Raw genomic sequence first — 14,931 nt, forward strand, 5'->3', positions numbered from 1 at the left:
TCTCATCACCTCCCACAGATACTCCCAGCACACTCTGTTGAACGCTGTAGCAGCATCCAAGGCTACCACTACCAAGGGCAGGGAGCGTTTGGAAGCAAGATCTAGGTTGCCTATAAGCTGCTGGGTTTGCTCCTATATATAACTCTTAGGGATGAAGCCCCTCTGACCTGGGTAAATTAACAGAGGGGCTATTTTTACCATGTATATTTTAAAGGCATTTTTTTCAAACAAAGGTTTTCCAAAAAGGAAAGTGGTGATAGAAAAATCTGTGTATCTTCAGAAATTGATATGCAGATGAAGACAAAAGGTTGCAATTCTAAAACACATTTAAAGTTGATAATTGAAAGATAAGTCAAGCTGAACTGAGGATTATTGCTGTGGTTATGTCCTTTGTGCCACAGGGCAGGTGAAGATCTGAATGTTGCTTTATTGGTCCGGTGGGGGCATTTAATATTGATAAACATTTCCCTAGCATTTCTTCTGGTAATCTCACCTGGAATACTTGGGTGGCAATATGATAATCCTGTTTAGGGTGGTCATAGTGTAATGTTTACATGTGTTGTCAATATTTGACAGTTATAAAATGTGATAGTAGCTTGCCAGGACTTTCCTTACAGAAAAGGTTGGAGACCCCACTATTTAACATTTGAAAATTATATCCTTGCTTTTGTTTGTGGGCTTCTTTTGTTTTGGTCTTGTTTTATTCAGATATATATTGGCTGTTTTTCTAAACTGGTGTGGACTCCTTGTGTAGTGTTTTCATGGTGCTTCTGTGGGTGTATGTACAAATGCTTTACACATTGTCTCTGAGGTGAGTTTGACTGCTCATGCCAAGATACCAAGGGGTGAGCATGGGTTATCTTGGCTGTGTGATTCCCTCACCCTGACTAGAGTGATGGTCCCTACTTGAACAGGGTGCAAATCACTGCCAACTAGAGACCCCATTTCTAGTATGCATATACCACTAAAACACCCATCCTATTGGTGCCCGACTGTCCCCTAGACTAAGAATCAAAGCTCTTGCCCATGAAGAAACCCTTGCTGTGCTCATTCCATTAAGTAATGCCCCTTTTCCCTTCCAACTTTGCTTCAGCTTCTTATCTTACTAGCTGGTGCCTCAGCACTACACTATCTTCTGGACATACGTCCTTCACATTCCTTCACTCAACCTCAGACTACATGAGTTAGACAACAGGGTAATCATCAGGATCCTGCATACAAATGAACACCCAAATAATTACTGTACAATCTCCGCTCTATATGAGCTCTTGAAAAATGAGCTGGCAAAAATGCAGTAAAAGGCTGAAAAATAATTCATCTAAAACTGGGCTAATGGCCCCTCTAAGTTGACCTAATGAATCCACAAGAGTACAACCACACTTACAAGAACTAGCCCACACTCAAAGCCATGGAAAAGTGTCACTTCCTCACTAATACAACGACATCAGAATCAGCAGCTAATATTCCCCTCAACAAACATGCCTGGTCCGAGACACAACATTGATAAAACCTACTCCACGAAGATATTAACCATATGACTCTCTAGATTTGCTAACAACTCCTACAAAACTATATGAATCATCCTGATTCTCAATACTTTAGCATTAGCTCACCTCCTTTGATGAAATCGCGTACTTATGCTGCCTCCTATATGATGCTGATATGAAATAGCCAACCGAAATGAGCTGGCAGATGCATTAACTGAACACAAACTGGACTTCCTCTTAGGTTCATTTCCTTTTCACTCCCCATTATGGATTTACTTGCAACATAAATTTACAACAAAAGGCGGAAGTATATGGTGGTGTGTCCCTTATGCACAAAAAGGTTCTTCATGTGTAGAAAAATCCATATTCAGACATTCTCTATCTGCCATTGCTTTATGATTGAGCTGCCATCCTCTCCGTTAAATCTCTATAGATCTGTACTATCTATGAAATCCAGGAGCAAACAACCATGTTGTGGAACAAAATATACACCACATAACCACACAATTAAGTAAATCCATTAAACATCTTTCCTGAGATATCAAAAACCCACTGAGGCAACATCTATGTGTTAGCATTGTCGCCATTTACCTCCTTACTTTATAATGAATTTATTCATTACTGCCCACCGCAATTCACACACAACAAAGTCTTAATCACAGTCATTCCCTCTTCATGTCTAGTTACATTTTACCCAAGGTCTGACTCATATTATTGGTCTGGCCACTTTTTCACTGACACTAGATATAATCAGATCTACAGGTCAGTCAAAAACCTTATTAGGTGACAGATGCTAAGTATGTTGACTTGTCAAAACTCAGTGACATGATCACCACATTCCTGCCCCCTGGATAAATAAACTAATGACATCACTCAGGTGAATTAAATTCAGAAAAAGCCATGAATACCTCAAATGTAGATGACACCAAATATTTTCCTTATTACAGCTTTCTTCTAATCAAAGCCTCATCTTTCTGTTTGATATAGTGCAATAATCTTCTAATGCTCCCTTTCCTATAGGAGATTCTTTGCATAATCAAAATATAAACCAAATGTGCAATGATTATTGACCACAAAATTGCCATCTCTAAGAAATTCCTGCAAGTTGTCTCGACTTTAACATCATTGCCCTTGATACTTTCATTACGGCCATTTCCTCCCCATCCACCTGAGCTACGACCCCATCAACACTTTTACTACCAAGCGTGTTTGCACTGCCTTGCCTGATCCAGGGAAAGTACCAAACTACCTACAAAATTGACCTATTAAAGCCATCCTAAAAATAGCTGTATGTTAAGATTCCCAACCAAGGGAGTAGCCAGAAAAGTAAAATACCCCTCACTTTGAAATTAAAGCTCTGATGACACAAAGCAAGCAAAGCACGTGAGCTGACCCCTCCCTAGAAGCATCTATCCTTTCACCCTTCGACTTACCCACAGATATCCACTATTTCACCTTTACATTTTTACATGTATTCATTTTTTCATCCATCATTCACTCTTTCCCATTCCATCACACTAATTACTCTGCCACACATCGATCCATCGATGCACTGTGGCATCCGTCCATTCACTGTGCCATAAAATCGTTCACCAATCCATTGATCCATCAATTGATCCATCCATTCATCTACCCATCCATCCATCTTTTTATTCTGCCATCCTTTTACCTGACCATTTGCCTATCCATCCATCTCTTTACTTTGCCAACCTTCCACCTGCCCATCCACCTATTTATCCATTATTTTACCATCCTTTCGGCTGTCTATCCACCTACCCATCCTTTTACCCTGCCATCCTTTCACATGTCCATCCACTGATCATTTACTCACTCATCCATCCATCCCTTTACTCTGCCATCCTTTCACCTGCCCATCCACCTATCCATCCATCTCTTTACTCTGCCTTCCTTTCACATGTCCACCCACCTATCCATCCCTTTACTCTGCCATCCTTTCACCTGTCTATCCACCTATCTATTCACTCACTCACTCATCCACCCATCCGACCATCCATCCATTTACGTATTCTTTCACCCATCCATCCATCCATTCATACATTCTTTCACCAATCTATCGATCCATCCATTTACCTAGCCACCCATCCATTCATTTATCCATTCACCAACTCATCCATCTACCTGTCTACCCACCTGTTCACTCACTCTTTTATCCATTCAACCATCCCTTTCCTCTGCCATTCTTCCACCTCTCTTTTCACCTATACATTCGCAATTTATTTTGCCATCCATCCCTCTTCTCTGATATCCTTTCACCTTTCTATCCACCTATGTATCCACTTATTCTTTCAACATTCATCCTGCTAACCAGAAATTCATCCACCACACAGCCATACATCATTCCCTCCTTCCTTTCTCCCTTCCTCCCATTCAGTATTCTTCCTTTATTCCCTTTTTTTTTACCCATCTTTCATTTTCCCTTGCTCCAGCTTATTTTTCTATTGCCTCAGTATTCCTTCATGGTGTTAATGCTGTCTGTTGAGTTGCAGACAGAAGAGTCCCATAAAAAGCCCAGCCACTGATGTAGCTGCCAGAATGGAGGGTTCATGACGCCCTTGTTCCCAGCCAGGAACTTAAAGTTTTCCATGATGCTTTCTGCATAATGGACACAAGTGAGGGACGTTGACTCTTTAACCAAACTGTCCACATTCTTTGATACCTTAATACCCTCAATGCTAATGTAGATCAAGTACTCTAATTATTTCCATTCTGCTTTAAACATCGCTCTGAACTTGTGAAGCCCGTCTGTCATGACTCCCCTTGGTGCCTATATGCTACAAGGTCCTGAAGAGCGTAATTCATACCCAACATGGTTCAATATATACGTGAACGTTGGAGGGAAACATTGAGCTAACCTGGCCTTGATCATTTACCAGTATGCTGGTGATGCTCAGCTCTGCCTGAGAGTCAGCAATCAAGTCAATATTACTTACCTGTTGACCTCTTCAGAAATCCTGAAATAGATTGTGAAACCTAATCTTCTCCTCGCCTTCCTCTTGGCCTAGCATCCCACTGACGTTAAACTGGGGCTAGACTCTGATAATTTATAATAATATAATAATATCCCTGATAATCTCCCTTTTGTTTCAAAGATCACAGAAAAATGTGTTGCAAAACAACTTTCCCAACACATTATAGACAATAATCTCCTTGACGTGTTCCAGTCTGGCTTTATTCAAAATTGCAGCACTGAAACAGCCCTGCTGCAAGTGGTCGATGATGCACTGCATATACTCGATTCGGGGGAATCGTGCCTTCTGATTCTTCTTGACCTCCCTGCAGCCTTTGACACTGTTAATCACTCTTCAACAGAGAATGGGCATGAAAGGCACAGTGTTTAAATGGTTTGCCTCATTCCTCTCGGACAGATCCCAAATGATCAAGATTGCGAACAGTCTCTCGTCTCCACTGGTGGTTGGTCAAGGTTTCCCTCGAGTATCTATCCTTGCACCCACTCTGTTTAATCACTATCTGGAAACATTAGGGAACCTCCTAAGCAAATCTGGAATCCTCTACCATCTCTATGCGGATAACACCCAAATCTACCTCAAGGTGTCTTCCTCACAAGATCTGTCGCTACTCAGCTCTACTCTCAACTCTATTCACAACTGGATGTTAGTTCACTAACTCATTCTCAATCCCTCCAAAACTGAATTCCTCCTCCTATCTACCTCTCTCGCCCCACCTCCTGTTCAATCCTGGATGGATCAGCTGAATTTACTCATCAGTGAACCCATCATTGTCAGAATCTATGACATAATATCGACAGACAGAATATAGACATACAAAAATATCGACACAAAAATATCGACATCAAAAATATCGGAGTTCTATCTACATAATGGTAAGTACAAAAATAGCGAAAAAGAAATATTGTAGTACAAAAATATCAAAGTTAAAAATATCGTTTTTTTAAATGTATTAATAATAATGTAAAAATAATTTAAAAATAGATATAATTTAACACATTATAAATATAAACATTAAAACATATTTAAAAAATGATAACTAATAAATATACTTTTAAAATAAATTAAAAACTCTACATATAAATTAATATATACACTTACTCCCCATATTGCAACAGTAGGAAAAGCGTTGGATAGCATAGGGGTAAAAATTACTATTCCCACTCTAGAGGGTGCAACAGTAGGGAAAGCGTTGGATAGCGTAGGGGTAAAAATTACTATTCCCACTCCAGTGAGTGAACAGTAGGGAAAGCGTTGGATAGCGTAGGGGTAAAAATTACTATTCCCACTCCAGAGAGTACAACAGTAGGGAAAGCGTTGGATAGCGTAGGGGTAAAAATTACTATTCCCACTCCAAAGGGTGCAACAGTAGGGAAAGCGTTGGATAGCGTAGGGGTAAAAATTACTATTCCCACTCCAAAGGGTGCAACAGTAGGGAAAGTGTTGGATAGCGTAGGGGTAAACATTACTATTCCCACTCCAAAGGGTGCAAAAGTAGGGAAAGCTTTGGATAGCGTAGGGGTAAACATTACTATTCCCACTCCAAAAGGTGCAACAGTAGGGAAAGCGTTGGATAGCGTAGGGGTAAAAATTACTATTCCCACTCCAGTGAGTGAACAGTAGGGAAAGCGTTGGATAGCGTAGGGGTAAAAATTACTATTCCCACTCCAGAGAGTACAACAGTAGGGAAAGCGTTGGATAGCGTAGGGGTAAAAATTACTATTCCCACTCCAAAGGGTGCAACAGTAGGGAAAGCGTTGGATAGCGTAGGGGTGAAAATTACTATTCCCACTCCAGAGGGCGCAACAGTAGGGAAAGCGTTGGATAGCGTAGGGGTAAAAATTACTATTCCCACTCCAAAGGGTGCAACAGTAGGGAAAGTGTGGGATAGCGTAGGGGTAAACATTACTATTCCCACTCCAAAGGGTGCAAAAGTAGGGAAAGCTTTGGATAGCGTAGGGGTAAACATTACTATTCCCACTCCAAAAGGTGCAACAGTAGGGAAAGTGTTGGATAGCGTAGGGGTAAACATTACTATTCCCACTCCAGAGAGTGCAACAGTAGGGAAAGCGTTGGATAGCATAGGGGTAAAAATTACTATTCCCACTCCAAAGGGTGCATCAGTAGGGAAAGCGTTGGATAGCGTAGGGGTAAAAATTACTATTCCCACTCCAGAGAGTGCAACAGTAGGGAAAGCGTTAGATAGAGTAGGGGTAAAAATTACTATTCCCACTCCAGAGGGTGCAACAGTAGGGAAAGCGTTGGATAACATGGGGGTAAAAATTACTTCCCACACTAATCCCCCTTTAACACACCACACACTACACATACAAAAAAACACAATTAATATAAATATTAATAATCAATTAATAACAATTAATATTATTACATTGATGTAATTATAAATTAACTAATTAACACATTTTAATTACCAATTCATAATTAATTACCAAATAATAATTAATTAAAAAGGTATTTACAAGAATAAACAATATGTATTAATAAATTATTTATAATTAATATTCTGAAATAGTTAAAAAAACTAATTACCAATTAATTAATTAACAATTAATTAGCAATAAATACCAATAAATAAATACAATCTCTTTAATTAATTTAATTTAATTATGTCACACACTATTCCCCTATAAACACACAACCCACTACACATGAAAATGTAATTGTCATTTAATCACTTAATAATAATTAATTACCAATTAATTAATAATTAACAATAACGGGGAGGAGCCAAGATGGCGACCGGGTCGGACGTGTAGTCCCTCAGCTCCGAGGACCATCTCCTTCTTCGTGACTATCCTGCCGGCGATCCTGCGTTGAGAAGGCACATTGCGGTAGCTGGTATGCTCCGACGGCCCGCAGAGAAATCCTGAAGCTCATGCCTCTTTGCACTCTGGAGAAATGTTTGATTGAAGTTTGAGGCCCGCATCAGCCCTGAGACCGGGGCCTCGAGTGGACACCGGAGCCGGCTGCGGAGCGAACAACACCGGGCGTCAGCAGCGGTGCTGAACCGGTCGGACCATTTGTGGAAGTCGCGGCCGATTTTGAACTGCCCGCCCCACTTGACTACAGGTACAGAGTTGACTGTGCCTGGCGCCTGTATCTGGAGTTATTTCATGACTGCGGGAACTTTTGCTGTGGATTGCCGAGTGACTGCCTGAGTGCTGGCACTGCTGGCCCGCTACCAGCGGGAGGTTCCCGAAATATCCACCCCACTGATCTCAAACAGGGCGGCTGGTTTCCGGGACAATGCCTACGGCCGCTTCCTGGGTCTTATACCGCTCTTCTCCAAAGCGTAGACCTCAAGCTTACTGTGAGCAGCCTGCCCCGACCTGGAGGGCTTCCATTTGGGACCGCGAAGTGCGTAATGGCGCACAACCCTGAGGAGCTGGGGCCATGGAGTGGTCATGGACGTGTGGTGCAAGGGGACATGAGTGGCAGGGAGCGTGGATGTGATCGGTGCTACGGCGATTTATTGGCGGCTATCGTCTCCCTTCACCACGAAATGGTTTACTCTGCGCAAACCCTGATCAGCAAGGTTGACGAAATAATGCTTGCACAGGGGTGCTCAAAAATGGTGGACTTGCCGGACCACAGTGATACTTCTCGACAAGGCGTCTGTCTCATACAAGATGGCGGCCTCGCGCAATAGTGATGGATTCGGGACTCCAGGCTCCGAGGTTGTTTTTGAAGCGGACGATGACTGCCCAGACCGACGTACGACCCATGGATTGCGATCACGACGGGAGTCTTTTCCCCACGACTTGCCCCCTGATACCCGGGGATCGCTCCAGAAGGGACTGGACATCGAGACTTTTCCCCTTGGCTTGGATTCACTTTATGCTTCGAGGGTTGTGTATTTCTTGTTCAGCATGGGAACGTTGGACTCCAGTGTCCTAGATCTGGTTGTGTGTTTGAAGCAAAGCGCCCCTTTCGGACTACTGTTCGCGCCTTTTTGGGTTATTTCTGTTAGCAATGGGGGGAGAGTGAAAACGGGACAGGGATAAACGCTTCATATCGCCATCTGATGGTTTCCTCGTTGCGGACCGACTTGGATGTGGGGCTGTTTGTTTCTTTTTGGTTCTATGGGCCTTCTATTCTTTTTCTTTTTCTTTCTTTTCTGGGCTTGGACGTTTCTCTTAATTGTGGTAAGCAGCGATTCTGGCAATTTATTACAGTGTATACTTGTCTATCCTGATCCTACGAGGCCGGAACCAACTCGTTGTTCTGCGATATCCTGATTCTGTCTATCCTTCAGAAAAAACTTTGAAAATTAGACCTCAGTACCCCTGTGATGGATCCTTTACGCATTCTTGTGTTGAAATATACTGTGTTTGTGAGCCCTCGGGCTCCTTGTTGGGCTGTATGTGCGACTTTCTATCAATAAAGGTCTTCCAAAAATTTTAAAAAAATAAATAAATAATTAACAATAACAAAAAATAATAAATATTACTACATTAACTCTAAATAATTTAATTAACTAATTAATAATAATTAATTACCAATTAATTATTAATTAATAATTTATTCATCAAAAATATGTATTAAAAAAATTAATTAATTAATTATAATTAAATTACTTCCCACCCTATTCCCCTATAAACCCACAACCCGCTCTGATACTAAAACGCAAAATGTAAACAAAATTACTAATTGCTAAACATACATTAATAAACATGTTTAACAAACATATAAACAACATAATAAAATAAATAACACTAAACAAAATTTCGATATTAGTAACATACATACCTTAATATTGATATTCTGTCTATCGATATTATTGCACGTCGTTATTCTATGCCATCAAAATTAAAACATCGATATTATTGTACATCAATATTTTAATTTCGATATTTTGTCTCTCTACCTCATTGTCATACTTGACAATAGACTCAACCTAATCTCACACATCAACTCCATTGCCAAGAACACTCTTTATCAGCTGCACCTGCTGTGGGGGATTCGTTGGTTCTTCCCGGAGAAAGACCTTAAAAAAATGGTCCAATCGCTAGTTCTCTCTAGACTGGATTATTGTAATTCTCTTCTGACTGGCCTTCCCAAATCTCACCTCTCCCCCCTCAAATCCGTCCTCCATTCAGCAGCTTGCTTCATTTCAGGGTCCAAACGAAGTGACCACATGACTCTTATCCTGTCTTTTCTCTGATGGCTTCCCATCAAGCCTAGAGCTATTTACAAAACGGCTTGCATCACCCACAAAGCCTTGCACTCTTCCTCCCCTCGCTATTTGGCGAATAAAGTGAAATTGTCTGGAGGCGTGAGACCATTTCGGAATGCGGAAAAGTTTCTGCTTGAGCTCCTCTCCTTCAAAAGGGAAAAATTGATGGCTCAATTCTTCTCAGGTAATGCGGTGAGAATCTGGAACCCGCTTCCTCCATTGCTCCGTGCCACCACCTCCATCCGGATCTTCAAAGCGGACCTCAAATCTCTTCTATTCCAAAGACACTTTCAGAACTAATTCCTTCATTCTCAGATCCCGCCAGGAAGTTCGTTGGTCATTGTAAATTTGTAATATTTTTTTTTGTACATTCCTTGCTTGCTGTGTTTGATATTGTGTTCCTCTTGCTTGCTGTGTTTGATTCTGTGTCCTGCTATTTTTGTATGCTCTATTTTGTAACATTTCTTCCATGGAACGTAACTGGTTGCATTGTACAGCGCTCTGACACCTTTGGGTAAAGTCTGCTCTTTATAAAAATACATAAATAAATAAATAAATAAATATACAGCTAAGTTGGCGACTTCAACTGTTGAGATACATCGAACATTTAGTTGCAATGTAGTGACAGTGATAAAATGTAGGTGACATGGTGCTAAAAGGTCTTGAAATAGCTAGTGGGGTTGGAGTAAGGCTCTTATGATTAGCAGGTTGGTGTTCCAGTTGAAGGCAGGAGCTAGAAAGAAAGTTGGTTTACCTGTAGCCTGGATAGACCCAGGCACCAGAATAAAAGTGGACCCTATCAGTGAATGAGATAGCTAAAAAAGTGGCTCATGTGTGCAAACTGGATCAGTTTTAAACTTGTAGAACACATGCTGTATTGGTGTTTCACATGGAATGGAAGACTGCATGCCTTTGAGCATGGTGCAAGCAATGTTTGTTTTATTGCCCCACAGACCTTAAAAAAGACCCGCAACCAGCCCAAAAAGAAACTGCCCACACACTGACATTCCAGACTAGCCCATCGGGTACTGCCAGGTTGCCCTATAGGTCAGTCCGACCCTGCCTGTAGTGCCTGCCGTCATTCTGTCAATACATTCCTTCACTATAGTTTCCTGCGTGGGCAGTTTGTCTGTCATTCAACAGGAATATGCCCCTAGACACTTGACTCCCAAACATGATGTTCAAGGAGTTGTACAAGCAGTAATACCATTCAGGACGGGCTATATTAACTCCTCATCACATACCTGAGACTTATGGTCTAAAAGTTGTTTGCCTAAAATAGAAAAAATGAATCTGGCTTATGTAATGTAACTTGAACTCTTGTAAAGCCTGCTAATGCCGTTGACCGAGTTTGCAATGTTTAAAACTGCAAAAGAAGAAAGAAACCTGTCCAATGCTAAAACTTGGACTTTTCAGTCACATTAGGCCAGTCCCAAACTCTACTTGCTGGCTTTCCATTAAAGCCAGAAGCATCTTCCAAAACAGCTTACATGATACAACACTCACAAATACTTACCTCAGCAACAAACTGTCTCCCGGGGCATGTGGATGTTAGATGGAAAGGATGCCTTCTGTCAGTAAACCTCTACATTAGCAAATCAGCCGTCCTAAAAGTGGGAACTCATTCACCATTCACTTATCGTTGGCCAACTTTCCCAATGAACAGAAGATAATGCACGGCTGCCATCATGTCCTGTTTTCCATCTCCAGGTTTCGAGGCTCTGTCAAAGCCATTTTCACTATCTCGCAAATTCTCCTGGTTTCTATTTCTCCCTCCATTCGTGTTTCTGCATTCTTGGCAGCTAGTTTATCATGGCCCATGGCAATACTGTTGTATTTGCGCCCAACAGAAATCTCTGTATTCTGTAACCTCTCTGAATGTTACATCTCTGGTACGTTCTGCTGTGCTTTACTCGTGAATGCCAGTCGAAGCAACAAGGAACTGGTAGAGCTTGCACCAGTTGGGCCTGCGGTTTTCTAACTCTCTTGCTTGAACTTCCCCTGCAACATAAAAATACTCCCAAAGATATTTATTGATGAAAAGACAACAAGGAAACGACTCGCACTACCAATGCGAGCTGTCGTATAACGCTTGATTGAGTGTTACACCCTGATGATGAACTTGATATAAAAGCTCTTGCATCCCCGGATAAATACAGAGGTCGAAACGTGTAGGCATTCATTCTTGGGAAGAAGTTTGAGGTCCTTCTCTACATATAAATCAAGTATAGCACTCGTGGATATTCAATAGTGACATAAGTCACTAAAAATAAATAATTGGTCAGGTAGAAAAAGAGAAGGAATCCTAAAGATGTACCTTCATCCCCAGAGGGGGAACATATTAGGTGTAGTGAGTTGAAAATAATTTGGACATTGCCTATTCTCACGAATTTTACGAGATTATGGATTTTGTCTTAACAAGTTTTCTTTAATTTTTTCTTTCCTGTACATTTGTCGATGTAGTACTGTTTTTTGTCAATTGGATTACATGTTGTATGTATATTGTCAAAGTTATATGTATTACAGATGAAGAGATCAAGATAAATGGAAAAACATTTGATAAAAACGAGTGATTAAATTAAAATATGAGATTAATTCTCAAACACACTATATTCAAATGGATGTTATGTTAAAAAAGTGGATGTGTATGTAAGCCACGTGGGGTATATATATTTTTTGTTACTGCGCTTTACACAGAGGCATGCATACATGTGCACCCGCTAGCTTACATAAAGACGTCATGCTCTAGAGAACCACAAACAAGTAAGCAAATAAATAAACTTTTACACTAACAAAGAAGTCCGTCTAGTAAAACTTCCATCGGCTAAAATGTTGTACTGTGGTATTCACTTCAAATACATGCTAAAAAGAAATGTTCAAAATTTCGTGTAGGATTCGAAAGTGCTGTCTATATCCTAACAATCCAGGAATCATCAAGTGACATATCTTTCTGGTACCCTGATGGAGGCGAGTTTGATAACGTTTCTGAAGCAAACCATGTCAATGTTCGGTAGTATGGCTACACCATTGCTGAAGCTATAAACGTTTTCAGGCACTGCGGCTCCTACTAAGGTATATTTTGTCATTGCAGACAAAACATGTGGCTTACTGGGATTTCTATTTTTACATTGATATATGGTTCCAGGGCCTATCTGGCGTGTTTCATTGGCGCAATTTGGATGCCTAAGTGTTCTTTAGGAGTGGCTTAGTAATCCTGATGCGGGAAATGACTGGAGTTACTGGTCTCATTGGGTTTACTAGTGATAATGGTACCCCATGTTAGGGTGGATAGACACAGAAGCAAATGGGGAGTAGAATGCAACATTTGGTGTAGAAACTCTCATTCATGCATGTTATTCAGCGGTTCAGCCGCCAAACTGAGAATGACCCGATAGAGGTGCGATAATACCACATGGTATCAGTGATAACAGATGTGGTATTACTGTGCCTTTTGACCGGGCCACTGATAAAGCCATGAAGCTTAAATCATCATGGCCAGGGGACGAATTCTGGAGCAGCAGCCCCTTCTAATGATCGTAGACATAACCCGACAAAGCAATCAGCCTTTTCTTAGCCACTTCTGCCCCACCAGAGACCCGAGAAGCTTTGAACTCAGTGTGCCATGGAGCCTGGAAACCAAAGGCAGATGATTCATAGCCCTGGTGTGCTTGAGGCAATGAAACAAAAGGAAGGCCTTCCTTCAAGATCACATGTTGAGTATTTGCAGTACTGCATCTTTAAAAGAAGTTTTACATTTGTGTGCAATGGTCGTGTTCTGACCTGATACGTTAGATATGTAGGCTTAGAAATATTGCCCATTGGACTAGACTATTTTAACATTTGAAGTCCCCCAAAACAACAACTGCGAATGCAGCCCACGTTCGTTAAGCGGTAAAATACCCCCAGCTTGTTTGTCTGGAAGTGAACAATGTTCTCATTGTCATACTAGAGTCCAGGCTATTGCAAATGTGGAAATTGTGAAGAGAGAAATCACTGTCTTCTGTGCAGTGTAACCCACAACACATCCGCTGCCTATCCAGAGATGATTCTGTTCCTGCTTCACTGATCAATTAGACATCACGACCAGCGTCTGCTGAACACTTACTTTATGACACCTTGGTGTTATCTCTCTGAGGCCTAACAAGAGTTCCGGTGGAAGATTAAGTATTAAAACGTGGAATACATTTCAGGAGTACGGAGCAAAGTAGCAGAAAATAAATGTAGCAGACTTTATAACCAGTAAAGGCCGGAAAGAGTTGTACGGTAGCCAACCTAAACCGAAAGTTAGAACAGCCTCTGGAACGTACGGGACTGCAATGGGCCGAAAAAAAATAGATATCTGTAGCAGCCGCATCATCCTAAATACTTTATTGTGTACGGGAGCCCACATCCTCACAGTGACCTACAAGCTTCAAGGTAAGCCGTATATTTCTTTCCTTTCATCTTTTCACCTTCCGACTCGGATTATTGCCAACTCACTCAAACGCAGCGAGTAAGATAGCGTTGTATGCAGATATGTGAACTGTACCTTGTACCAACGTGCTTGTTAATGTCGCCATCTCGCCAAGAGTCTGAATGGAGTGCCTTGTAAACATGGCTGACCTTGATCGTGGAAAGTGAAAGAAAAGAAAAGGAAAATGACATGAAAGAAATTCATATACTTGACTCTTAACTAAATTCAATCTGTTTCCTTCTACAGAGGAATGTGGGATAAAAACAATGGTGTCTGCGATCGTCCCCGCCAAGCATCGCATCTCAGCGCCGGAACCAAAGACCAGAAGTGACTTCCTGAAATGTAAGTACACGTGAACAATGGACACAATATAACTGGTGTGATATTACAGAGATTTACAGTGTTGGGTTGGTCTAGTTAGAATTGTTGGCGTGGTCACTGGTTGGGTGTGTAGTAGTTTTCCCATGCCCTTGTCCACACGGACGTTTTTCTTGGCAGAATAAGCCACCTCTTTGAGAGCTATTTGCTCAGTTGCTGTAAATCTGTCATGTATGCTCGGGACAGAAGTTCAGGCTGTTCCATATTAATTAGCCGAGAGGTGAATTTTATGTTTCAGTAAATTCATTCCGCCCGTTACAGTTTATCTAAATAGCCCATAGTAATATCAACCAGCCCTTTTGTTAAGGACTCATGAATGATTTTTTAGGTCTCGCTGAGTCAGCGCATGCGGTGCTCTGCGAGAAATTTTGTAGGTGAGTTTTCAAAATGTTACTGGCTGGCCTAGAGCTTGTGTTCACGCGAGCGTGC

At 41.3% G+C, this 14,931-nt stretch overlaps 1 protein-coding gene across 1 annotated transcript in view; it reads left to right on the forward strand.

Moving 5' to 3' along the window:
• Positions 1-14,931, forward strand: part of TRIM16 (tripartite motif containing 16) — a 147,678-nt gene that overhangs the window by 101,711 nt on the left and 31,036 nt on the right. Inside the window, exon 5 of the mRNA XM_086930608.1 lies at positions 14,371-14,466. Within this exon, the coding sequence (XP_086786734.1) occupies positions 14,371-14,466 (96 nt within the window). The remainder of the gene's footprint in view (positions 1-14,370; positions 14,467-14,931) is intronic.

This window comes from Lissotriton vulgaris, chromosome 7 (assembly GCF_964263255.1).
Source record: "Lissotriton vulgaris chromosome 7, aLisVul1.2, whole genome shotgun sequence".
In the NCBI taxonomy this organism is placed as follows: Eukaryota; Metazoa; Chordata; class Amphibia; order Caudata; family Salamandridae; genus Lissotriton; species Lissotriton vulgaris.